General features: G+C 34.6%; 1 protein-coding gene across 1 annotated transcript in view; it reads right to left on the bottom strand.

Moving 5' to 3' along the window:
- Positions 1-27,349, bottom strand: part of LOC132701695 (hemicentin-1-like) — a 579,646-nt gene that overhangs the window by 522,900 nt on the left and 29,397 nt on the right. Inside the window, exon 2 of the mRNA XM_060669811.1 lies at positions 9,990-10,079. Within this exon, the coding sequence (XP_060525794.1) occupies positions 9,990-10,053 (64 nt within the window). The 5' untranslated portion in view covers positions 10,054-10,079. The remainder of the gene's footprint in view (positions 1-9,989; positions 10,080-27,349) is intronic.

The raw sequence follows: 27,349 nt of genomic DNA, 5'->3' as shown, positions 1-27,349 counted from the left end.
CAGCATATACGGGAAATGACCTTTTTCATAAACCCTACTTCTGGAAGCCAAAATAATCCAAAAATATTTTTCAAAATTTTTAAAAAAATACTTGGTGAGATTTGATTACGCCAATTCCCACTGTTTAGATGTGGGTGCGAACATTTCTTATATATCTCCGAATGTCCGGTACACCCTGCAAAATAGGTCAAAAACCTTAAATCCAAAAGCTTAAGCTGTCTATAAGGGCTATATCGTCGTATAAAACAAATTGCCTACTAAATCACAGCCTTCTAGTTTTAGCCAATTTTTATTTAAAGAGGAACCCAATTTTCGGGTTTTTACTAAAAACGGGACACCCTGTATATTTTTGAAAATTACCAAGAAAAATGATTTATAGCACTGGATCTCGCGGATCTTTTCGTCCAATAACTTTCAAAAAATGACCTTAGACCCTTTCTCTGAAAGCCAAAATGATCCAAAAATATTTTTCAATTTTTTTTTTAAATGTTTGGTGAGATTTGATTACGCCAATTCCCACAGTTTAGATGTGGGTGCGGACATTTCTTATATAGCACCGAATGTCTGGTACACCCTGTAAAATAGGTCAAAAACCTTAAATAAAAATTTTAAGCTGTCTGTAAGGGCTATATCGTCGTATAAAACAAATTGCCTACTAAATCATAGCCTTCTAGTTTTAGCCAATTTTTATTTAAAGAGGAACCCAATTTTCGGGTTTTCACTAAAAACCAGACACCCTGTATATTTTTGAAAATGACCAAGAAAAATGATTTATAGCACTGGATCTCGAGGATCTTTTCGTCCAATAACTTTCAAAAAATGACCTTAGACCCTTTCTCTGAAAGCCAAAATGATCCAAAGATATTTTTCAAATTTTTTTAAAAAATACTTGTGAGATTTGATTACGCCAATTCCTACTGTTTAGATGTTGGTACGAACTTTTACTTCTTTGCTAAATTTGAAGTCGATAGCAGCAAATTTAGGACACTTCATGCATTTCTTATATAGTAGGCGGAAACCTAAAATAAAAAAGTTTTAGCTTTCTCTAAGGGTTATATCGTCGTATAAAACAAATTGCCTACTGCATCACAGCCTCCTAGTTAGAGCCAATTTTTATTAAAATAGGTAATTTTTAGTTTTTTTGCTAATAGCGGAGACACCCTCTACATTTTTGAAAATTACCAAGAATAAAGATTTATAGCATTGGATCTCGCGGAACTCGTCCAATAACATTCGACAGCATAAACCCTTGCAAACACGATTTTTTATTTTATTATACTTCCCGACCCCACCAATTTCAACAGATTCCGTCAGTGGTGGACACTTATCGTGTTTCATAGCAATGTCCAACAAACAGTCGAAAATCGAAAAAAAAAGATGGACGCGGAGGTTTAACCGTGGCCATTTTTATATATCTTATGCAGCCCACAGACTGTTAAAAAGGAGCAAAACTTCAAGGATCCCGTTCAAACCGTGCGGAAGCTATGGTCGATAAATCCCAGATTAGAGAACAGAGAACAGACAGACAAAAAAAGAAAACTTTTTTTTTACGCTGCTCCAATTTGAAATGCCCATGTAAGAGAAGAAATAAAGGTGGAATGCATAGAAAAGAAACAACTTGGGTGGTGGGGCCATTTACAGAGATTAGAGAGGACCGTACCGGTTAAAAGAGTTTGGCATAGTACAATGCAGAAAAAAATATATTGAAAAACATGGGGAGAAGCTAAAAATTTAGCACTAAATAGAAAAAGCTGATTTTTTGTTTTTACATATAACTAACTAGATTGTAAGAAAGGAGCTAGTAAAATGTTCGAAACAGTTGAGGTAATTCACACTAATCGCAGTATTGTGCGTAAAAGGAGAAAGATAAACGTAAAAAAATACATAAATACAATTACAATCCGCCTTTCTATTTCGTGTGCTAATATCTACGACCGTTGCTTTCTATAACTTCATGGCCGGTCGACACTATATGCAATCGTCCCTAACTGCGTCCCCACGTACGAAATGTAATTTCCCTCTGTTGCCAAATTATTATTATTTCAGTTTACTGCAAAGTTTAGCACACTGTAATAACGGTGAATGACCAAAGCGAAATTGGGCAATCGCATCTGGTTAGTTCCGAAGTTGGCGGTTCTCGCAAAATAAATACACCGAACGTTATAAAATACCGTAACTCCCATTGGCCAACTCTCGAATGCGCTGCCGAAAACTTTGATGATTAAAAATGAATTTTAAATTGGAAATTAGGAGGACATTATTAAAATATGGTCCGTCGGACGCGCCGAGTGAAATTTCAAATCGTCGACGTGATGAATAATCACGGCTGTAACTCTGTAAATTAATTTGTCGACGGTAAAAAGTAATGGCGGGCTGAATGTACGGGGTGGCCATTTTTCGATGATTTTACGCTTGTTAGTAAAGAGGTATGCGTTTTTCGGGACACTGTGCTACTTTTTCGAGAAACAAACAGAATTTTCATAACCCTTTTGCTTGGTTATTTCAAAGCTTTTAAAAAATGTAAAAAGTGGGTTTATTGTCATTTTTAATGCTGGAATACGGACATTTTTGCTAACTTCAATTATTTTCGAAGAACAAGCGAAACTAATATTTTTTTAAATATATATGTATATCTCAAAATATATAAAACTCTATAGTTGTTCTTAATATTAAGCGTATTATTTAAATCATCCTGTATTTTACTTCGATTATTTTCGTAAAACAAATAAAAAAAAATTCTTTAATGGACTGCCCTGTATATTTTCGACAAATGCGATTGAGTTCGTCAACAGCATCCCAAAAATATATAAAACTCGTAGAGTTGTTTTTAATATTAAACCCAATATTTAAATGTTTTATTTTTCTTAAAACACAAGAATTTTGGTAATTTTTATTTAACCTGAAAGAAATACACAGTTATAGACTGGTGCTTTTTTTATCTTGAATTATTTTCGAAAAAAAAAAAAAGCAATTTTTTATTAGTGCCGTCCTGTATACTTTCGATTAATACGATTGAGTTCGCAAACGGCACGTCAAAAATATATAAAACTTGTATGACTGTTTTTAATATTAAGCCTTATATTTAAGTTTTGAAAAAATAATGCGCTATTTCACTTAAAACTATCTTCATTTATTTTCGTAAAACTGTAAAAAAAAATTATTTAATGTACCATACAGCGCTCAACAACATCTCAAAAATATATAAAACTCGTATAGTTGTATTTAATTTAATATTAACCCTAATATTTAAGTTTTGAAAAAATAATCCTCTATTTCTCTTAAAACATAACAATTTTAATAATTTTTATTTATCCTGAAAGATATATGCATTTACAAAAAATGCATTTACGAAAAACAAGCCAAATTAATATTTTTTAAAATGTATATGTAAATTTTTGGAATAATGCGATTGAGTTCGTCAACAAAATCTCAAAAATATATAAAACTCTTATAATTCTTTTGAATATTAAACCTAACAATTAAACCTTTATATTTTTTTACATGTACCGCCCTGTACATATTCGATTAATACGATCGAGTTCGTCAACAGCTTGTCAAAAATATATAAAACTCGTTTAGCCATTTTTAATATTAATCCTTATATTTAAGTTTTAAAAAAATAATCCGCTATTTCACTTAAAACATAACAATTTTAGTTATTTTTATTTAATCTGAAAGAAATATTCATTTATAGACTCATACTCATGTTTTTTCTATATTCAATTATTTTGGAAAAATATATAAAATTCGTATAGTGGCTTTTAATATAAAGAGTAATATTTAAGTTTAAAAAAAATGCTCTATTTCACTTAAAACACAGCAATTTTGGTAATTTTTATTTAACCAGAGAGAAAAATATATTTATGTATTTTCTATCTTCTATTATTTTCATTTTCATTTTCAGTTCATCAACAGCATCTGTAGTTGAGATATTTAATAATACTGCTTAGAAATGGCTGAAGAAATTTATTGGGAATATGAAATTTTAATCACCTTTTTTTCAACTCATGATACACTGTTTAATTTAAAATCATTTGGAGCAGCTACTATATATTTTAACGTCATACCGACCGTAAAACCATATAACCAGTTACCAATAGGAGGTAAATACCGATTGCAGAACTCCGTTTCAGATGAAATTTATGTGGTTCGAATTTGAATTTCCTTTGGATCGTTTGCACCCGTGATTTAATAATTCAGACAGAATATTCTACTTTCCTGCAACAACTATTTGTATTATACAAAAATATATGGAGTCATCCATTTAAAAAATTATAAGTTAGGTTCATAACTCGAAAATCCGTGTTTTTCCACTGAATTCATTGTAAAAAAAACGAGTTTTTATTTTACTAATAACCTTTACAAAACTTTCATAAACATCCCGTGTCTCAAAAATCAAAAGTACCTTTAAAACTTCGCGACATCTTTTGTTTTACGAAAAACTAGCAAGGTGGTTCGTCTAGCTTCACCAATAAGCGAGATATCTCGTAAAATCATGGAAATGTTCCGGTTTAGTACGATTGTTTATTGTCATTAGTATGCTTTTGTTGGTAGTTTCATCTTGTTTGCGTACTTAATACTAATTTATTAGATATTTTTCCTTCGAAACAGGTTAATCAGTCCAATGAAAAATACATAATACAGGGTGTCCCATAAGTAATTCGTGAAATTTTACGATATAACGAAACTTACTTCTGTCCAAAAGTTGATATTAACCGAGGTATCAAAGTTGCAAATCATTTTTGATTTTTTTTTAATAATTCCTGAAATGATCGAGCTTTTTGCACAAATTTTGGCAAATCGTTGTTTTTTGCCATGAGAAATCTGTTTTCGCGAATTCTAGCATTTGATCCTTTATAACTTTTTTGCGCCTTAGTGTATGTAGATTTTTAATCAAGATATCCTTCTTACATCTTTCTTACTCAATCTTGTAGTATCTTGGGTGTTTTAAAAAGTTTTGATAACTTTTCCGATAATGCCAAGACATAACTTGTTTACTATGATATGTTTATACCCACAAGAGAAGTATAATGGGTGTCGAGCTCATAGGCAGGTTTGTTCCGAAGCTAGAGGGATGCTATGGGGCGACCAAAAATGATTACATTGGAACTGGAAGAAGAAATTTTAGTCTAAGTGGTTCAGAATCCGGAAGAAAGCGCAAAACGAATGGTAGTGACAACTAGAGTGAGCAGATCTACAGTTTGTAGAGTTTTTCACCAAGAAAAGCTTTAGCCATGTCACAGTGCAAAATCTTTTAGAGAGTGAAGTGTCTATAACTTTAGAAATAAGTATGCGTGGGATCTAGAAAATACCCATTTGAGAACTGAACCCCATTTCCAACAGGAATTTAAAATAAACGTGCAGAATAATTGATAATTGCATGTTAGAAGGCGCACTTTTCGAGACATGTTAGAAATTAGTAGCGCGAGTCAGACACCAAGGTCGCCTAGGAGTCCAGATTTCAATCCTATTGATTCTATTTAGGAGTATTTCATATTCGAGATGAATTATTTCGAAACTAGGAGTTATTGTTAAAAATGGTGAATGGAAATTAATTTGAATATTTATTTCCGAATAGATATCTTTTTTTATGAATAGTTTTTGTAGTTTACTTTAGTTTAAAATTAAATTTGTATTTCCGTAAAATTGACGTCGAAGTTTTTTTGAGTCCCTTCTTGTAAGAATCCCAAAATAAATATTATTAAACACATTAGTTCAGTTTAGGGTTAGTTTATTTTCATTGATGACATGAAAAAAATAAATTTTAAATATTCGCAATGATGTGCTGCAAATTTCAAATGCGAGTTTCTCGAAAACGACGACTTGGCGAAATTGAAAAGTTATCCTCTTTTTATGAAAAAATGATTATAAAGATAATATCTTTATTAAAAATCTGCAATTTGCAGCAAAAATATTCACGAAAATGGATTTCTCATATTGAGAAATCCCGAAGTGAGAAATTTTGTGCAAAAAGTTCCATTATTTTACGAATTATTAAAAAAAATCAAAAATGTAATCGCAACTTTACCTAAATATGTATCAACTTTAGCTTTTTACGAGGGGGTACCCATAAAAAACCGGAATTGAATTGCCGCGCACAAAGCTTGTACAGTACACCTTTCTGCCGCTAGGTTGTGGATAGTACAACTTATTGCGAGTTCAACGCCATCTTCGTTTTAAATTTAATTTGTTTTGTTCACTTGCAGTGCTATTTTTTGTTAACGCTGTTTTTTTGTTATTTCGTTTTTTTCGATGTCAAGTTTAAAGCAACAACGTGCAGCTGTGAAATTTTGTTTTCTGCTCGGCAAAACTGGAATGGAAGACGTCACTACCTCCCCGTCCAAAAAAATGTCGTCAGGTCAAATCAAACATCAAAACGATGCTGATTTGCTTTTTCGACATCAACGGCGTAGTTCATGCAGAGTTCGTTCCACCAGGTGAGACCGTTAATCAAGCTTTTTATCTGGAAGTTTTAAGAAGACTGCGCAACAGTATTCGACGAAAAAGACCCGATTTGTGGCGGACAGGGGACTGGTTCTTCCACCACGATAATGCACCTGCATTTCTGTGAAGCAGTTTTTGGCTAAAAATGGCGTGGTTCCTCTGCCCCATGCACCTTACTCGCCTGATCTCAATCCGTGTGACTTCTTCTTATTTTCACGTATGAAAAGGGACATGAAAGGACAGCGATTTGATAACATTGAAGAGGTCAAGAAAAAACCTAGGGATGAGCTGTCGGCTATAGTCAAAGATGAATATAAAAAATGTTTCGAACGCTGGGACAAATGTATTAGTTGTAATAGAGAGTATTTTAACGGGGATAAGGTCGTTCTGTGATTTTCAAAACAATATATAGTTTATAAAAAATGATTCCGCTTTTTTTTTTTTTTTTTTTTTTTTTTTTGGGTACCCCCTCGTAGGGGTGCAATGTTAGCTCGCCTCCACGCGGTGCACCCTGGGTAACGCTAAAGAGCTAACAACACTTGGCAGCCAGACAATCATCTGATCTCCTGGCTACTAGTACATTGTCAACCATCAATATTACAATGCCCACCAACATGAAGGGAAAAGGACCTTCTCAGGACCACAAGACAAGAAATCTTGGTCCTATTATCAAGATTTGCCAAATAAATATAGAAGGAATAAGCTGGGCAAAATGCCAAGTATTACATAAGATATTAATTGATAACGAAATCGACCTCGTTGCTGTACAGGAAACGCACGCAGAGAATGTGGATCAAATTAACCGGAGAGGTACAATACCTGGATATGACTTGGTGGGTGCGACATACCACCGTTCCTATGGAGTAGCCACATATGCCCGATCGGAAGTTGAAAACGTTCATTTATGCTCAGCAACGACACGCAACAACATACACGAAGTTGTCGTTAAAATAGGAGAACTCTCAGTGAGCAACGTGTATAAGCCCCCAGCCTGTAGGTGGCCCCAGGACGTATTGCCGGGTCTAACACACCCAGCCACGTACGTTGGTGATTTCAATAGTCATCATACCCAGTGGAGATACAGAGCAGCCGACCAGAACGGAAATAACAACATGTTCTTAGTTTTTGATCCAAAGAGCCGGGGAACTTTTAGATCGGCAGCCTGGAGAAAGGAATACAATCCGGACCTCTGCTTCGTGACAACTGACCACGAGCAGTTACCTTTAAGAACAACAAGAGAGGTACTAACCGACTTCCCGCATAGTCAACATCGCCCAGTCTTAATCAAGATCGAAACCAGCATCCCACTGGTGACGTCCTTACAACGCCCAAGATGGAATTTCAGGAAGGCGAACTGGAGTGCTTACACTGAGAGACTGGAGAAATGCCTGGGATGGATCCCACCAACTGCAAACAATTATGAAAGATTTATTGGTGCAATTAAATCCACTGCTAAAGCTACCATCCCAAGAGGATACCGAAGACAATACGTACCTGGCTGGAATGACAACTGTGAGGACCAATACCAGAAGTTTCTCAAGAGCGGAGATCCGGAGATCGCCGACGGCCTGCTGCATAGTCTGGACGTCGCACGTCGGGAAAAATGGAGGGAAACAGTTGAGTCGCTTGACTTTAAGAGATCAAGCAGCAAGGCATGGAGCCTCCTTAGAAAACTAGGTGGAGCCAGCAAAACTTGCCGTGGCACCCCAGATATCTCTGCAGATAAGGTTGCATCGCACATTCAGGTGACAACCAGAGCCCCTAGAGACAAGAATCATACAAAAAAGATACGACATGAACTTAGTGCTCTAAAATCGAAGATCGGACCAAATGATCAGTACTCCTCCAGTTTTACGGCCCTCGAAGTCACAGAAGCATTAAGGAGCGTAAAACGCGGAAAGGCACCTGGCCCCGATGGGGTACACCCGGAGTTCCTTCTTCACTGTGGGAAGTATGCCAAAAAATGGCTTGCGCAATTCTACTCAAACATGCTGCAATCGGGCCACATACCACAGAAAATGAAGAATTCAAGAATAATAGCACTGCTGAAGCCAGGAAAACCCAGCGACCAACCAAAGAGTTACAGGCCAGTTGCGCTTCTCAGCACTGTATACAAGCTACTAGAGAGGCTCCTGTACAACAGACTGAGCCCAAAAATACTAGAATCTATACCAATCGAACAAGCGGGTTTCAGACCAGGAAGAAGCTGCACAGACCAGGTGCTTTCCCTAACATCTCACATAGAAGCAGGCTACCATGCCCAACCCCACTAAAACAGAGGTGTCATGCTTCCACCTTTGTAACCAATCAGCGAAGAGAGAGCTTACCATCAACTTCGAAGGAAAACGCCTCAACCATAACAACCACCCCAAATACTTAGGAGTCACACTGGACAGGACGCTCTCCTACAAGGAACACCTGATAAAGACCGCAAGCAAAATGAGAACAAGGACTAACATCATTCATAAATTGTGTGGTACCACCTGGGGCTCCTCAGCGGACACGCTCCGTATATCGGCAGTCGGTCTTGTCTACTCTGTGGCGGAATACTGCGCACCAGTGTGGATTAACAGCCCGCACACTGAGAGAATCGACACTGTACTGAACGACACAATGCGCATAATCAGCGGCACGATTAAGTCCACACCAATTGCTTGGCTGCCTTTCCTGAGCCACATACTGCCACCTGAAATTCGACGTAAAAACAACCTTGTTAGGGAGTATCAGAAAATAAACAATAATACAGAGCTACCTATAAACAATGAAATAGGCGATCTAGAGCGCAAACGACTGAAGTCGAGGAAACCAGCGCTAATCACCGCTAAAGAGCTGTTGGACTCAAATTTCAACGCAGCGAACGCCTGGCAACAAAGATGGCAGGAACAATGCCCATCGCACTTTCAAACTTTCCTTACTTCAGAGAAGGTTGCTGGATCTGACTTGCCTCGAAAAGTGTGGACTACATTGAACCGAATACGTGCTGGCCATGGCAGATGTGCTGACGCTCTTCATAAATGGGGATGGATAACCTCGCCAGAATGCGACTGCGGGGCCAATAATCAAACAGTGACTCACATAGTGAAAGATTGCCCAAACCGTGCCTACCAAGGACCTATCACTGATTTTATGACTGCAACAGAAGAGGCGATTGATTATATTAAAAATTTAGACATAAAATTGTAACATCAATATCTATATGCTCTGAGAACATATAATAGCATAGCACAATGTACGCCATACGATAAATAAAATAACCCCCTCGTATGTATATTACACGTATAATTTCCTCCAGATTATGCTCATTTTCATTCCGACGACGCTTTGCGTGTGTTTTTCAAAATTGCTACTTCCGGCAGACAAAATTTAATAGTTTCATACGCGAATAAAACTGCCTAAATCGAAAGGAAGGCTTTAACCAACCTCCGGTTCAGTTCACGCGAAACCCAAAACACACATAGCCACGCTAAAGCAAATTTGGATAAATTGTAGGAAACGTTTGGCAAATAGAGCCGAAGAAAAAAAGTAAACTCCCACTGTTTACTTACCGGCGGCGGAGAAACAAAACAGAAGAGCCAGAATCGGGCGTCCCAGAAATTTTCGTTTGGGCATTTTCCGTTGTTTCTCTACGTCCCACTCTGAAACGAAAAATAGCCATCAGATAACGGTGCTTACAAAGTACTTAAAGGGCCAATCTTCGGCTAATTTGATGATAAAAATGTATATGGATATGGGCACCAGATTCTTGAGTGTCTTGAGGTTCTTGAGAGAAGAAAACTTGATTATATTTTTGTTCAGTAACATAAGAATTAAACTAAATTTGACATACTGAGTATATTAATAACGGGAAATTGAAATATTGACTTAGTTTTCGTTTAGTGTGGTACACTTAGTATTTGTCGCTAAGAGGTTTGGATGAAAATGGCTAAAAGAATCGAAGATTTACGGATATTTACAAGCCTGTTCTCCCAGATCACCAGACTTGAAGCCTTTGGATTATTTTCTATGGGGCCTACGGTCTGACAAATAGGATATCGGAATGTGCCTTTATTAATCAGACGAAAAGGTATCTACTAAGAAGAAGTAACTTCCACATTAATTCAATCGTTTCTTGGGCCGTTATATGATTATGTAATAACATAAAAAAGTCACATGGTGGCCGTTTGCTTTCAGAAAATTGTTTTTTTAAAGACATAGTTTTAAATTTAAAAGTTTATTTAAAAAAATACAGGGTGAATTCTAATTGGACGTTCATAATTAACGGTTCGATTTTTAGATCCATTTTAAAAAGAAAAGTTCATACGAACACACATCCTAAACGTCTTAACTTTTGAGATAGAGGTGGTAAAAACTTAAAAATACTGCTTTAGATATTTCAATGTAAAAATTAAAAGGGCACATCTGAGCATAAATCAATGCAAATATTATTTTTTATTATCAACATTTTGCTTAATTGAGTCGCCACTGCACTGCACGCATCGAGAACTTTTTTTGTGAATAATAAAATATCTATCTAACCAAAACTAGATATTTTGTTTTAAATAGATATGCAGTAGCGACTAAATTAACCAAAACATTATTTCTCCATAGACACTAATTTCTATGCATGCTGTCATATTTACCATATTGTTATGACCATGCAGAGAAGAGATTTTTATTTTTTTCAGCGAAAGACGTAACTCGGATTCGAAAAAACCAAGAAATTCAATTTCTTTGCAAATGATTGAAAATTGTAAGAAAAAATTTTATTTTAAGCGGCGATGAGTGTTCGATTGCAAGCGAACAGATGACATCTCGGAATATATTGTCATGACATTTTTCCATCTGTGACTCAGTACGTAAAAAAAAGTGATAAGTTTTTCCGGAATTATGTATTAACCATAATTAAAATCCGCTAGTGCGAACCTATAAGAGAAATATGGACAAAATAATGCAGCCATTTTTGGGAATATTTAGAGTATACCAGTCATTATTAAATACTGGTATTCTTACTTTTAGAAAAATGTATATAAATTTACTATTTAATTAAATATAATATACCATACAGATAAAACAGAAAAAAAACACTAAAAACACGAATGCAAAAATCGTTAAAAATCATTTTAAAACCAATTTAATCATAGATGTTGGTAACAAAAAAAAAACAATTGACCACCTGTTATCCCCTCGTTTAACAATTTATAAAAAATCTTATAAATTTTGCCTGTTAATTTAAGTTAATAATACAAAAGTATTTTAAACATGTATAATTTTTAAAAATGAAACAAATTTCAAATCAAAAACATTTTGACGTTTGCTGAAATTTCGATATAAAGTGCTTCATTTTTATACATTTATCTTCTGTATGTTGCAAAAAATTAATAAACTATGCATATTCAAATGCAAATATCAATATTTCTTTAATGAAATGAGTGGCGTGCCAGTAACTGCCGAAGAACAACTAATAATTGGCTTAATTAGATCGCCACTGCACTGCATAAATTGAAATTTTGCAAAAATTGAATAAATTGAATTGTGAAAAATAAAATATCTATCTAAAACAAAATATTGTTTCTGAAAGATACTGGTTGGCAACTAAAAACTAGATATTTTCTTTTAGATGAATATGCAGTGGCGACTAAATTAATCAAAGTATTATTTCTTCATAGACAGCCAGTTACGCGCCACTAGTTTCTATGCAGGCTGTCATATTAACCATATTTTTATGACCATGCAGAGAATAGGTTTTTATTTTTTTAATCGAAAGCCGTAAATCGGACAACAATTTTTATTTTAAGAGAAAGCAGTGGCGTACCATCAATGTCTGTCAAAATGTTCAAGTCAAATTTTGAAAAAAATTTTTGAAAATTTTACCACTCTGTATGTCAAAACTTAAGACGTTTAGGACATATGTTCAAATGAAATTTTCTTTTTCAAATGGACCCAAAAATCGCTCCCTTAATTATTGACATACCGTCATATACTTTACTTTACACAACAAGCCAAAAAAGGTGTTAAAACTTAATAAGACCTCAAGTTTTCACCGCTAAATGGTCCTTTCAAATTCCGAAACGAATTCAACGTCTAAACGAAAAATAATTTTAAAACGTCATTAATTAGCTGGAAATAGAACGGTGATAATCACCAGGCTTTATACGGACCGAGCGCTATATCTGCCGTATTTCCGCTCTGTGTCTCTAAATTATCCCGAAATAATATATATCCCGCGGGAAGCGGGGATCGATTTTTCAGTCCGAAATAATTTTATGGCCACCCGAGAAATTTATTCTGCCAAAGCGGAGATTGTAATGGCATCTTTTTTTTTAAGTTTCATGTTATATTTTATCATCTACAAATCTGCCCTGATGAGGAAAGGAAGCAGTAAGCTACTGAGTTTAGGTTGGTTTGAGAATATGGTAAAGGTGCCTGCAAATATGTAATTGGAATCGCTTTTATTTATGTTATGTAATACAAATTTTCATCAAACATGGTGAAAGGAAAAATAACAACAAGAAATAATTCTTATGTGGTCGGCGTTTCGGCAATTTTATTGTCTTCTTCGTTAAAGAAATCACGTATAGTTAAAATCATTTCTTAAATAAACCAATTTAAAACAGCGCAATTATATAGTTATCAAAAAAGAAGAAAGAAAAAGTAAATACGCATAACAATAATAATTATTATTAAACTCAATTCTCAATATATTTAAAGCTCTTCGTCACCAAAACTTAACTTAATACCTACCTGATTTTTTTTTAATTTCACCTATAGGTGAGAAGAAATTGATACGAAAAAATTCAAAACGAAAAATCACACAAAGGTAAAAGATTAATAACGACTCAGTAATGGTAGTGATTACCACTTCAATCAAAATGGACTGGAAACTATCATGAAGACCTGAATGCTGATGTTTTATTTATTTATTTATTTACAAACACAAAGATTATACAAACAAATATAGGTTTAAGTGTCTTCGCTGTTCAGAGAAACACAGTTATTATACATACCAGGACATCTAATTAGTGGAGAGTTTGAGAAGTATATAGATCTAAATCTGTCTGTACTAGCATTAAAATATAAGTGGCTTATACAGGAAGGTAACGCAATAAGATTGTTGACAATTTTTTTAAGAAAAATTAGGACTTAGCAGTTTCTGCGCGTTTCAAGTGACCTCAATTTATAAAACTAATAGGTTATATCCAAAATTATTTTTTCTTATTGGACACTCTATATCCGATCCTTGCAATAGATGGCGTTGCGTAATACAAAGCCAGGATTGCTCAAACTTTTCTTTATAATATTTTCCACATGTACCTACTTCAAATGTTTACTGAAGCTTCGGTATGATACCAAAATTTTTAACCAGAGTAACTTTTTTAAGTTTTGTATTGTGTACTTTGAAGTCAATATTAATTATAAACTATATTACTTGGTATTCATCCAGATTTAAAGTCTGTGATTTTTACAATACATTTCTTGTAAGTCCCCTTGCCAGTGAAGCTGATATTGATGTGGGGTGACGATCTTGTCAAAAGCTTTAGTACAGTAATGCCTGGTTTCTTCTTAGTCTGGCGCAATCTCATATCCATATTGAATAGACTTTATTGTTCAATTGTTTTTATTGTTATCAATTTCTTAATTTTGCTACTCATTATGTTTACCTACGAATATTAATAGAGTTCGCCGAACGATATACAATTTTTGCAACCTTTTATGGCTTTGACTTCGCAATAAGCCTGTTGTAAAGCAGATGATGAAAGATGTTTGCCGACAAGAATTGTGCTGTGCGAACTGTATTTTAAAAGTAGGGAAATCTATTTAATTAAACTGTTGTATTAATTCATATTAGTGTGCTTCTTTTAAATCTTTCTAAAACAGTCCCTACTCGAGATAGGTCGATTTCAAGTGGAATTTGCCCATTAGATGGGTTGATATTAAAAACATTAAAAAGCTTTTAACTGCCATTATTAATATATATTAATTGAGGGTTACAAAGAGAAACCCAAGCGAGGTAGGCCTGAGGTTAGAGCTTCATAAAAATTTACCAAAGTTAAATGCCTGATTATGCGAACTCTAATTATTTTTATTTCCTCTCTAAAACTGTTATACAATAAAGCGTTATTGTTATTATTTTTAATAATTGATTCTATTTGTACAAACAAAAAAAAACAATTTAATAAATACTTCTTTAAGTCCATTTTAGATATACTTGAAAAAGAGGCCGAAATCATGGAGATTATTAAAAAACGCGAATTAGAACATTTGGGACACATTACGAGGATCCAAGTCAATAGCAAGATCTTATTCAGAAGACGCAGAATCTCCTGGTTGAAAAGCCTTATATTCGGAACGGATAGCCACATTCAAAAGTAGAGGACCACTCAAAGAAAACCGGAAAAAATACCCACCCCTTTTAAAAAAAAAAATGAACGGCTTGCGTTAAAGGAGACGCAATTTCAGAAATACATGCTCGAAATGTACTTGGCAACATTAAAATGTATACAATGAAGTCTACTTCTAAACCGAAATTTCATATGATGACATGTACGTTATCAAGCGCTGATCTTCATCTAAAACTTCAAATCGAAGGGGAAATGAAAAACAAAAGTGCCAACTCCTCCGTGTCAATTTAGTAAAAGTAAAAATGTAAACCATTCGCCGACACAATAAGAAACGTATACGTAAAACCCTTATTTTCTTTCAATGTTGGTAAACCTCAAGATATTCAGTATCCCCGAGGACTACGAAAAAGTTTCCTGAAAAGAAATTGGGGTTATAGCCCAAAGTGTATTAGTTACGACGCTGAATAAAAATGAGGCCGACAGTGTATTTTTATTCATTCGGGTTGTTTTTTTCTCGCGAACATTGAGATGGCGTGAGGACATATTCAGAAATGCATTTTGTTTGAGAATATGGAGAGTAAATTTCTGGATAATCTCATCGGTTTCCTTGAAATGTGTTTCTTCGGTAATGGCTTAAAAGCAACACTGAAGTACAATCACGTGTTTAATGATAATAATACTAAATTTCACATGCACATCGCATTTCATTTCATTTTCAGCGCCTTCCAAGGGTTTGACAATTTGCCTAGTTATGTCTAAATTTCGAAAATTTCTAAAATACCACGCATTGGAGCTGGATGTTAACTTCCTACCGCAAAATTGCACAAGCGATTTATGTATACTAACTAAAAAAAACTAAATGGAATTCCCTATTTTTAAATTGTGTTTTGGATGCCTTTTAAAATTCTTTAACTTTTTTATTAATGATAATACCTACCCAAACCTAATATTTTTCCCAATATTTTAATTTAAGGAAATGTACTAGATTTCGCAGTTGCAAAGAAATTACAATAGCGCTTTTTTTGTATTTGCGATTTATTTCAATTATTCCAAAATTTGCCCTTCTTGGCGACAATCGAATTCTTTCAACGTTCAGACAAGCGACAATTTATTACTAAAGCTCCCTAACGATAACCGTAATTCATTTTGAATGCTATTTCTTATAAGCCAAATCTGCTCCAAATTCCAAGCGAACAAACTTTATTACAGTTTCATAATGAAGAAAACTTCGAAAGAACAAAACGCAAAATTCGGCATTGTTCGTGCGATATGCAAATGGCCTCCGCGATTTTCCTCGGCTACACGAAATAAGCTCAATTTCTCTGGCATGTGCGCCTGTACAACGGCAATAGTTCCGTCTTAGTCCTAAGTTTGTTGCAAATCGATTTTGACAGCAGTAGATTTTTATTGTTATGAGAGAACTTTGTTTTGAATCTCAATGAGCCTTCGGGGCCTCCGCTTCAGAGCGTTTTCCCGGAGTGAAACTCGCAACGTACGACTTTTTAGAAGCCCAAGAAATTTTTTATGCACAATAGTCCAAACTTAGGCTACATTCGGTTGCTTTTCATTAATACCGTCGTCTTCACTGGAACTTAACTTTTTATACGAAAAGTACAATCAAACTCCGGTTTTTTCAAGAAATGTCCGACATTTCGACGCTTAATTTACAAAAAAATATATTGATATTGATATGCATAGAGATGTCGCAACATTTTACTAAGCAAATTCACATATTTGTAAAATATAATAGGCTTTACAAAAATTAATATTTTTATTCTGTTTCTAAATGCCAGAAAATTTTGATTTTGAGTAATTGACCTAACTATGCCTTAATATTCAATATTAGAAATTTAGTTACAGTCGTTTTCAAACTCAACATTATGACTGGAGTTCAGCAATCAACACCCCCAGAAAAAGGTAAAAGATTAATAATTACTCACACATTTGTCGTCAATTGTTTACTAGCATTACGCATTATTCGTTTTTTTTTATCTTGGGGTCCTTTTTTCTGTATACACCTACAACATTATCTTAAACGACACAAGGAGACACTGCGTTCAAGAAATTTAAAAGAACAAAGGATCCTAACGATTGAAAGAATTATAAATTTCTCCGAAACCTTACACTACCTATGTTAAGAAGGGAAAAAAATAAATAACTTGATATGGTTTGTGAGGAAAATAGTATTAAAAAAATTGGTAGGAAAGTTTTAACACTATAAATTGCAAAAATATTAGATTATACCCAACAGACTTTCTGATTCTAAGAATATAATCACTTTTCATGACAACAATCTTTTAAAAAATAATTTGCAATTTTCTTTTAATCTTTCGGCAATGTCAGAGGTAAATAAGACGATTAATGATATTAAAACAAATGCAACTGACGTATTACCGTTCATGCTAATGTACTGTAGTCCATATATTAATAAATATATTACACATAATGGGTGTTTTTTTTTTCGATGTATAGAACTTTAAGTTGGCATTACTGTTCAAGATGGCGACCGATTTAACAGCTGTCTAGTGACCATTTGGAAGACAACATTCGCCGTGTTATTGCCGATATACGGCCTCAAATGTTGGAAAAAGTCATCGAAAATTGGACGTCCCGATTGGACTACATCCGCGCCAGCCGTGGCGGTCATATGTCAGAAATCATATTTAAAATGTAATGCCGCAAGATTATCTTTCGGATAAATAAAATTCATGTCAATCGAATAATCCATCGTTGTTTTATTGCAACTTAAAGTTCTATACATCGAAATAAAACACCCCTTATAATCAACTGCTCCATCGAAATAATATATTTTCCGGATAAGTGGAAGATATCAATAGGGAAACTATTACCCAAAGTTTCTAATCCAGTGACGTATAATGATATGCGTTTAATAAGCGTTCTTCGTTCAAGTTCAAAAATTTACGTATTTGTATGAATTTCACTTACGCAATGTGGTTTTCAAAAGAAGTCTGGGACACAAGTATGATAAGAAAATAAGCACCGCTCTTCTGCCGTTAGATTTCTCGAAGGCTTTCGATGCAATCAATCATCAACTTCTAATATCAAAGCTAAAATATTATAGATTTTCTAATCAATCTTTTACTCTTATGTCGTCATATCTGAATAACTAACTTGGGCATGTATTTAGATAGCCAGCTCAGATTTAAAGAACATTTAAAAAGCATATTTCAGATGGCATTTACAGCATTAGAAATATTATACAGTCATAGACAAATTTTAGGTCAAAAGTTAAGTTAAAAAGTTGTGCAAGTCCATTGCCTTATTAAATTTTAATGATTATATTTTTGTATGCTCTTTTTGTTTAGATAATGTAAGGGAGTGTAGAATTCAAAAAATTCAAAAGCAATGTGTGCGCTTTGTGTATAATGTATAATTTTTGTAAACAGATTGGGTTGCTTCGGATAGATTTTCGTAGAAGACCACATTTCTGTAGTTTTTTAATAAAGACTATAAACAATCCCGTTCTCTATTCGGGAACGAATAACCTTTAGGCGCGAAATTCATAACAGGAATGTTTAAGTGCCATGTTTCGGAGGAGTTTAAGATATAACGTCGTAAAATATAATTCAGTACCTAATAACCTAGTAAATTTAAATTGTAATACGTTTAAAATTAATTATAAGAAAGAGTTAGCTGCATCTACAGAATTTGCTGTAGAGATTTTTTCTGTATTTTTTCCAGGTTTTCTCATGCATTTTTTATAATCATGCTTTAACAATTCGTTCGTTCGTTGCTAGGATAGGGCGTCATCATCAATTTCTTTTTTAATTTTGTTGTATACTATTATGCCACGCACCGGTTCAGTAGAATAGCTAATTATAAGATGGTCTCTGTATTGTATGCTTGTCAGAATATTATATGAAATAAATGTCGTACATTATTTCAATGAAAACAGACTGGAGACTATGATAAAGACACTAGAAGCTCAAAAAGCCTCAACAACACAATCGACTCATTAAAAATGGTAATAAGGGAGCTGGAACGACAAAGAAGAAGCCAGCGTATTTTCTAAATGTCTAGAAAACGTATTTAAAGCATTTCCCTCAGAACTGTCATCTAGATTAGAAAAATATAACGAACTTCCTGGACGTGCCTTTTCATAAAGAATGCACAAGTTAAACAAACGATGATAACAGAAATTAATATCAAAAAAATTACCGGGATTCGATCTAATCTCTCAGAAAAATGTTGGGCATAAATCAGCTCCCTTGAGCCTGGAAAGTAGCCCAAATTATCATGATTCTTAAGCCGGCGACAAAAAAAGGAAATATTTCATTCTTCTGGCCTATGAACCTGCTTTCAAAAGTCTTTGAGAAGAAATACGTTAAAACACTGAAAATAAAAATAGATGAAAGGAAAACAAGCTCGGCACAGTAGAGCAAATATACAGGCTAGTTAACCAAATAAACAAAGACCCACATGCCAAAAGATATTGTTCGCCTGCTACCACCAAACGCCCATTTCCAACTAGTAAAATGTTATTTGCAAGAAGACACCTCCCGGTGAAACAGAAGTGCAAATGTACTATCAAATACCATATATATTCGGGCATGCCTCAAGGAAGTATGATTGGACCGATATTATATCTCTTGTCTACAGCAGACTTAAAAACAACAAAAACTACTTCGGTAGCGGCATGTGCTGCTGACACTGCTATACTGGGATGATACACTGATGCAACATCAGCTTCAAGAAATCCTCAAACTAACCTAAATAAAATCCAACACTGGCACGTCAAAGCTAATGAAACTAAGTGTACTCCCATAGCCGAAAATCCAAATTGTCCTTGGACTTAAGATAACATAGACAAATCTTCTAGATTCAAGATTTGGGTTAATTTTTAAAGGACATCACTCACTAGAGTGATACTCCACATGTCATTATTGACAAAAAATGTTTATTGCTCATAAGGCAGATTGGTGACTTTACAATGAGTCATAAAATATAAAATAAAAACATAAGACATAAAGACTACTTTCAGCAAATGCTAGTTCTTATTTCTCCTGGATCTATTATATCCGTGTGTTCGAGTGTCTATGATAGATATGTAAGAAAATAAAAGAAAAATGGCCGTTTTCGTAGGTAAATTATAAACCGTATATGAAAAAATATGAAACATGGGGTAATTTGATTTAAACAGTATCGTAATTTGTGTGACTAAATAGTTTCAGGTTTCGTCTATTATACAGGGTGCGCGCGATAAATTTTGAAGATCGGCGTGACGTGAAAGTCACATGCACCCTGTATACACAATAAAATTACATCCATAATAGTCCGCAGCAGCACGACCGAAAAACAATGAGAAGCCGAGAATAAAGGGCGAAGCAACTTCTTTTCGAAATATAAAGCTGCTACGCCCCACTCACCGACGATTTTTTGAAAGCAATCTTGTTGTTTTAACATTTAGTCATTCGATATTCACATTAAATTAGTTATATCTATATTTTTTCATATTTGTTTTCGCATTATATTTAACGTTCAAAGTTTTTGAAATATTTGCCATTTTGCAAAAAATATTGAAATTGGAAAGACTTTTGAAAAATATTGTGCGTGATACGCGTTTGAAGCACAGTTATGATTTTTGAAACTGAAAAAAAAGAAAGAATTTGTTAACTTCATGTCATAATCCTTTTAAATGGAATTCCCATTTTCTTATTTGACGCTGTTCACAAACATCGAATGCCGTCGTTCAATGTGACGATGTGATGATAGTTTCCAATAATTTTCTGAAATTCCCAGCAATTCCCGAAAATTCTTGGAATTGCTCAAAAACTTGGGTTGATTATTATGTTTTGGTATATTGAAACGACATTGATATCGATTTTATCGAGGAATTCTTAAAAAATCCTGAGACAAGCCATTTTATTAAATAAATTGTTGTAACGGATAACGCTGCTATTATGCTGAAAATAGTTATTTTTTTACAACAAGCACAGATGCACTTTAAAACAACGAACGCCATACGTTTGTGTTGGTATATAATCTCAATCGCAAGTACAAGATAAACTAACCCAATTTCGCGCCCTAAGTAGCTAAGTTTCGACGTAAAATGTTTCAACTTTCGTAACCCCATCAATCATACTCCAAATTATTAAAGAAAGCTCTCTCGCTGCAATTCCCAACGAGAAGTTTTTATATGGTTTAGTCTACTGTTGCAGCAATATTTTAGCGAAGCAAACAGGTACGAATCGATAACAAAATTGATAAATATTAAAAATGCATTCACAATAAATCTTACAAACGTCCTAACTTATAAGCCTATCGGCAATTTCCAGTCTATCAATTAATATATTATTATTATTACATATTATATATATATATATATATATATATATATATATATATATATATATATATATATATATATATATATATATATATATATATATATATATATATATATATATATATATATATATATATATATATATATATATATATATATATATTATACATAAATAAAAAATATATTTGATGTAGAATAAGACAGCTACATCCACCGTGTAACATACAGCGATTTAGAGACCGGCTTCAAATGCAAGCTTGAGACTCTATGCGTCAGTTGAATAAATTTAAAAACCATTTTTCAGGGTGGCCCAAATGCTACCAAGTGCTTTTTCCTAAATAAAGATTCTGTTGAAGTAGTTAACTATCACACATATTTGGAGGTTCTTCTTCTTCGTCTTCTACGAGAATGGCAAAATCTGCTTCTTCTGTTCTCATGCGAGTCATTCATTTTACAGTCACTACACTTAAAATCTGTCCAAACTTATTTAGCATGGGCAGTGTTTCAATTGTCATTTACAATTTTCACAGTGTGTGTGAACTCAATCTGTGGCCAACCATACTGAACTTTGAATATAATCTTGGAGAAAATGGGACTCCATTCCATGCGTCCTTTATACACCAAGGCTAAAACTAACCCGTTTGAAGATGTGGAGTTTTTTGTAGGACAACTGGATATTCTTACACCTAGAGGTGGAGATCCAATGCCTCAAATCCGTAGTAAGTAGTAAATTTTAGCTGGGTTTCTTCTCCTAGTTTTCTCTGTAAGTGGCTGATGACTGCTAGTTTTAAAGGTATGTCTTCCTCGCACGTAAAGCCACAAGTATTTACCAGTTCAATTTGTCTTTTATATTTTAATTATAGCTTGTAGAATACCAAATGGAGCTTGTCTACGGTATCTTGGATCCTGACGTATAATTTGTATCCCGATTGGTGCAGTATTTTTCCATTATCGCATTACTTATTGCCTTATAAACAATAAATCATAACAACAAATAAATAAAAAAATAAAACCTTTCGATAAAAGTAACTGTTATGGTGACATAGCTACCCTGTATATGCTACATCCCGGATTCGATAGGAATGGAAAACCTGCGGGATATATTTCGTATTAACCGAAACCTGGCTCCTATCTAGCTAATAATAAATCACCGAATTCTATAAAATCGAGTCCGCGTATAAGCCTGAACCTGCATAAATTATTGGATAAAGCGTCCAAAAGACCAGATAAGAGTCGCAAAATTTCTTGGTTTTAGTTGCTCGTCGCCAGTTAAACACGATTGCCATATTTTGTACCGGGTGTTCCAATTATAGAGTACAGTAGAGCAAAGTGCATTTTTGTATTGCCTTGTATTTCATTTTATTCGTGGATTATATGTGTTCCTATAGTAACACAAATATTCCATAAGTTTTGTATTAGTGTCTTACAGGCCAACCAAAACTATCCCTACAGGGGCATAACGCTTTTGAACACAGTCATGAAACTCTTTACTAGCATTTTGAAGAAATCCAGATCCACAACCGACGTCATATTCATTATCAAACCACTAAAAGAAAAGTCAATCGAATTTAATACACACCGCATCGTAAATATACTGATAGTGAAAGAAGCGCCAGACACCATCGTAAGAGCATTCCGCAGTCTGAACAAAATGACTAAAGTAACGGCAGGAGACACTTATACCGAAGAGATACCGACACCAGGAGGCATCAGACAAGGTCTTAGCCCATTTTTGTTCAAACTCTTAATTGACAGAACTATAGTGGACTAAATAGGGGACACCGAAACGGAGGACGATCTACAGAGACAACTACACAAATTCTGCCTGATCTGCCAAGCGATGAGCATGACCATATCTGTAGAAAAAACGAAAAGCATGATCTTTGGTAAAGATCCCTTAAGATGTAAAGTGGCAGTTCAGGACAAAATCATCAAGCAAGTCTCATAGATTAAATGTTTGTGTATGGATCTGTCGAGTTATCACGACCCAGTGAAGGACCTCAAAAACCATGTCGAGCTGCTTATGACAGATAATATGTACGAACGAATACATGCGAAAGAATAGCAAGGTTAGGTTCTGTATGACTGATGTATCAGGCTAATCATAACATACGGAATAGGAAGCAGAAAAGAAACCAACAAAACGAAAAGCATGCTTCGAGTAGCCGATATGAAAATGCTCAGGACTATAGTGGCAAAAAGAAGAAGGGACCGAATTAGGAACACTGACATCAGGGAACAATGCGGGGTGCAAGACATCGTAAGATGGGAGCGACGAAGGAGAATATATTGCACTTGAAGGGAAACTAATAAGGAAAAGAGCACCCGGAAGACCACCTAAGAGATGAAAGGACAGCTGGAAGTTTACCTCTCAGGAACTGTTACAGAGATACCTACAAAACTAACTGATCACGAGATACATTTAAGAAGAAGAAGAAGAACATAGTTCTAGTTTATACACTTATCGTCCGCATGGTAGCCAACATGATAAACACCCTATTTTTAAATTTTGTTTTCAATCGATCCTTTTAACATTTTTCAACTTTTTTTTATTAATTCCTAAACCTAGTAGTTGTTCCAATACTTTAATTTTTCTAAAAAAAAAATAGTTTTCACAACACTATTTTTAGAAATCTCCCGGATTCCTCCTCCGCCGTTTCTTTCATCCTGTTGGCTTCTTCAGAGTTTAAGTTAAACTTAAATAAAACAGTTAAACATTGGTAAACCGGAATGCTACCGCTTAGAAAAAAAAATGGAAATTTCATAACGTTTGGTTTTTATGTGAATCCCCTACAATACCAACAGATATGGAAAATATGATTCACGACGTGTATAAGTTAATAGGATAATAAAACCGTTCAAGTTAACCAACGTTCAAGTTAATTTGAGGTAAGAGGCATTTAATATTATTTACTTTTTCTGTGAATCTAAAATTTTGCCGTTATTTTCTCCAAAATTACTTGTAACTGTCTGTTGTTTTATTTACGGTTCCAATGAACTTCTTTTTCCAGTTCATTTTTTAATCTGAACAGAACCCTATTGATAGTTTGGTCTACTAATATTAAATCGCAAAGTATTAAAATAAGTACATAATCTACTTAAGAAAAATTGAATGGTGTGATATTGGAGAATATAGAAAATTTTCAATTCGACATCATCCAAATATATTTTGTTTATTTTGAACACCCTGTAGCATCTAATTCAAATTCCGTTGCATATATCTTTTACTTCATCTTCGAATAACGTTACCATCAAATAAGGATGATCCAATTCAAAATAAAAGTAAAAAATTAGGTGTTCCGTTTAATAATATGTTTGTCTTATTTAGAGCCACCCTTTAAAACAATTTTAAATTGTTTTACTCCATCGTTGACTCACCCTGTAAAAACGCGGCGATTAAATTGGACCGTATATTTTCTGCCGTGCGGCTGGATGATCGATACGGCAAAGGAAAACATTCCGCGATTCCGAATGCCGAAAAGAGTGAAACATTAGAAACGCTTTAATTGCCCTGCGCTCTCGAAAAATAGCTTCGGCCGTGATGATTTTTTGTCTACGAGCCCGTCCTTAATGATCAATCATTTTAACGTACGCGTGACGGTTATAAGAAACGCGAGAACCGTTAGAGACTGCCGTCACGCCCCCCTGAAAAATAACCTGACGTACGTAACACTTATCCCGCTTCTGAGGCGACGTTTTATCAGGAAGAATGGCGAAAAATGGCGCTAGTTCACATTTCACGTCGGCAAGTCGACACCAAAACGGTTTATCAGCCACGAAATTGTGCTTTAGGCTTGACTAAATTATGATTTAAATTCGCGAAAGCGACGGCGAAATAAAAAGAGCCGCCCAGGGACGTGATTCGTCTGGAAAATGACTGGAAAACGGGTTATAAAGAGATTCCGATAAATGTTGAAGAATCGGTCGCCATTTCCGGGTATAATTTTGATTTCTCTGGGAAATGCAGTTAATAATGGAATTGGGTTGGCGCGATTGACTCTGTCTATAGAATAATCGGATTTTGCTGAACGATTTGCAGTTTACAAAATTAAAAGAAAACCCGGACATCGCAATCGTAAAAAATAGCCAAAAAAAAGCGCGCATATTTCGAAAAATTGAGACCGTAATCAATATCTCTTTCATGTTTTTTCGTCCTGATTCCAAACGATTGAGATAAACATATTTATCTGAATATGTTTTTGTTGGAAATTGATTTCTCCATTAAAAATCCATAATTGAAAACCAAGCCTAATAAACTATAAGTTAACTTTGTATTTAACTACTTTAATAAATATACTGTACTCTGCAAGTCAAACCGAAAGAAACAAACTGTATTGATAACTGCATATCAAAATTAATTAAAATTAGGAGGCATTCGCGGAGCGTCTCGACCCACGCCCGTTCCACGCGTGAATCCCGTCGGACCCGGCTTTTTCATCCTTTTCCTAGTGCGGTGTTGCCGGATTGCGTCGAAGCTTGGAATTAATATCATATCGATCACTCAGTGCAACAGTGAAATCTAATATGACCTTGAAAAGTGCTACTCCGAAAAGATCTGCAGAAGACGCGTTGAACTACTCTAGCAGACTCCGCAACAATTGAACTTCTGCTCTCTATCTAATCCTGAAGTAAAGTATCTCGTATGTTGGTAGATGTTTTTCTTCTCTTCTTTAAGACCTTTAACTCGATGTTCTGAGCATTCCTCTGTAGGTCCACATCGCAAATGCTTCTATTTTCTTTTAGTGGTACAGCATTGTATTCTAAGATCTAGGCTCAAGAGCAGGTGATGCTTGCACGAAGACAGTAAATGTTCTCCGCCTTTCCATTTACTGTGATATCTCCCGAAACGCATACACGGGATCTGGTGAATATTTTTGCCTGCTATGAAGCAGGCGTAAACTTCAAGGACTGTATCCGTTTCTAGAACTTTTCACATTTCATCAGGTGCTTCGTCGGGACCCAGAGCTTTTCGGTTTTTATGGTTTTATGGTTTTTATGCTGCTTCTTCTTTAGTTTACTGATCATCGAACAGGTTTTTTAATGCAATTTTCTATTCTATTTAATGCAATTTCTTCCGTGCATTTATGAATTAGTCATGTTTCAGTAGCTTGGCGACATTCATACTTGAATTTGTTTTTCAGCTCACGATATTTCCTCCGATCTGATGCTTTGGCTAACCTCCTTTTTCCCATTTACCTGAGAATCTCTTGTCTTTTTTATCGTCTGCTTCATCTCAGGTATTTTCGATACGGCCTCATCATTGATGACTTCAACGTCCCTCATGATGCTGATATCTCTCAGATGGTAAGTATCAATTCTGATTTCATCTTGATTTATTTTTTTGAGTTGCATTGCTAATAAACGACTGACATTTTCGAGAAAATACATGAATAACCAGGATGGTGCCTTTTCATTTGATCCAATGTTTTTGGAAGAGACTTGGAAATTTAGTAAAGGAGCGTCTAGAAAAAGCTGGCAGGACGATTCTCTACAAACAAAATTTTCAAAATTTTAGTTTTGTGCCCACGGAAACTGTCATTCCCAAGAATAGCTGTTCCCCAATCTTAATGAATCTTCATTAATAGTAATGGACAAATACAAATCACTGTGGACTTGATCCTGATGATATCTACCCAATCGAAGTTGGATCAAGCAGTCTATTGAGAAAATATCCATTGCGTTTTGCAGCTTGCGCCTCATCATTATATAAGCTTTCTTTCAAGTTTCACCCGACAAATGGAAGAACTATGGTAGAAATACAGACCACCTGATAAGTCAGCCTTGGGAAATGGAAAAGTTGATGGATGCATCTTCTTCTAATTGTTATCGATATGCATGAATCAGACTCATCAGAATATGTTTTTTCCGGTTTTGTTCCCCTTCTTTGCTCTTTGCGTTATGGGTTTTTATTGTCTTTGTGGTTGAAGCATAGATAGTTTTTCCAAAAATAAACCTATCTAATTTATAGTTGTTTTCTCCCATATATTTAATGAGTTTTATTTTGCCGTTGGTATAAATACGCCACTGAACCAAGATAATTATACAAAATAGGATTTCAATTTCGTTTTTAGGATTGCGTATCCGAACGTACCTACTTTAAACTACGGAATTTATTAAAATCGGAGCGCTTTTAGAAATCGTAGCAATGTAGCTAAGACATACGGACCATTTTCGATTACGTCACTATACCTAACTTGACTGCTCTGACTGGAATATACAAATTTTTTCACTGAATGTTTCATTATTTCAGCAATGATAACACTTAAATTCTGAAGTATAG

This window comes from Cylas formicarius, unplaced genomic scaffold (assembly GCF_029955315.1).
Source record: "Cylas formicarius isolate icCylForm1 unplaced genomic scaffold, icCylForm1.1 PGA_scaffold_5__7_contigs__length_24384050, whole genome shotgun sequence".
NCBI lineage: Eukaryota > Metazoa > Arthropoda > Insecta > Coleoptera > Brentidae > Cylas > Cylas formicarius.
The sequence above is the reverse complement of the archived record's forward strand: the minus strand, read 5'-3'. Positions and strand labels throughout refer to the sequence as shown.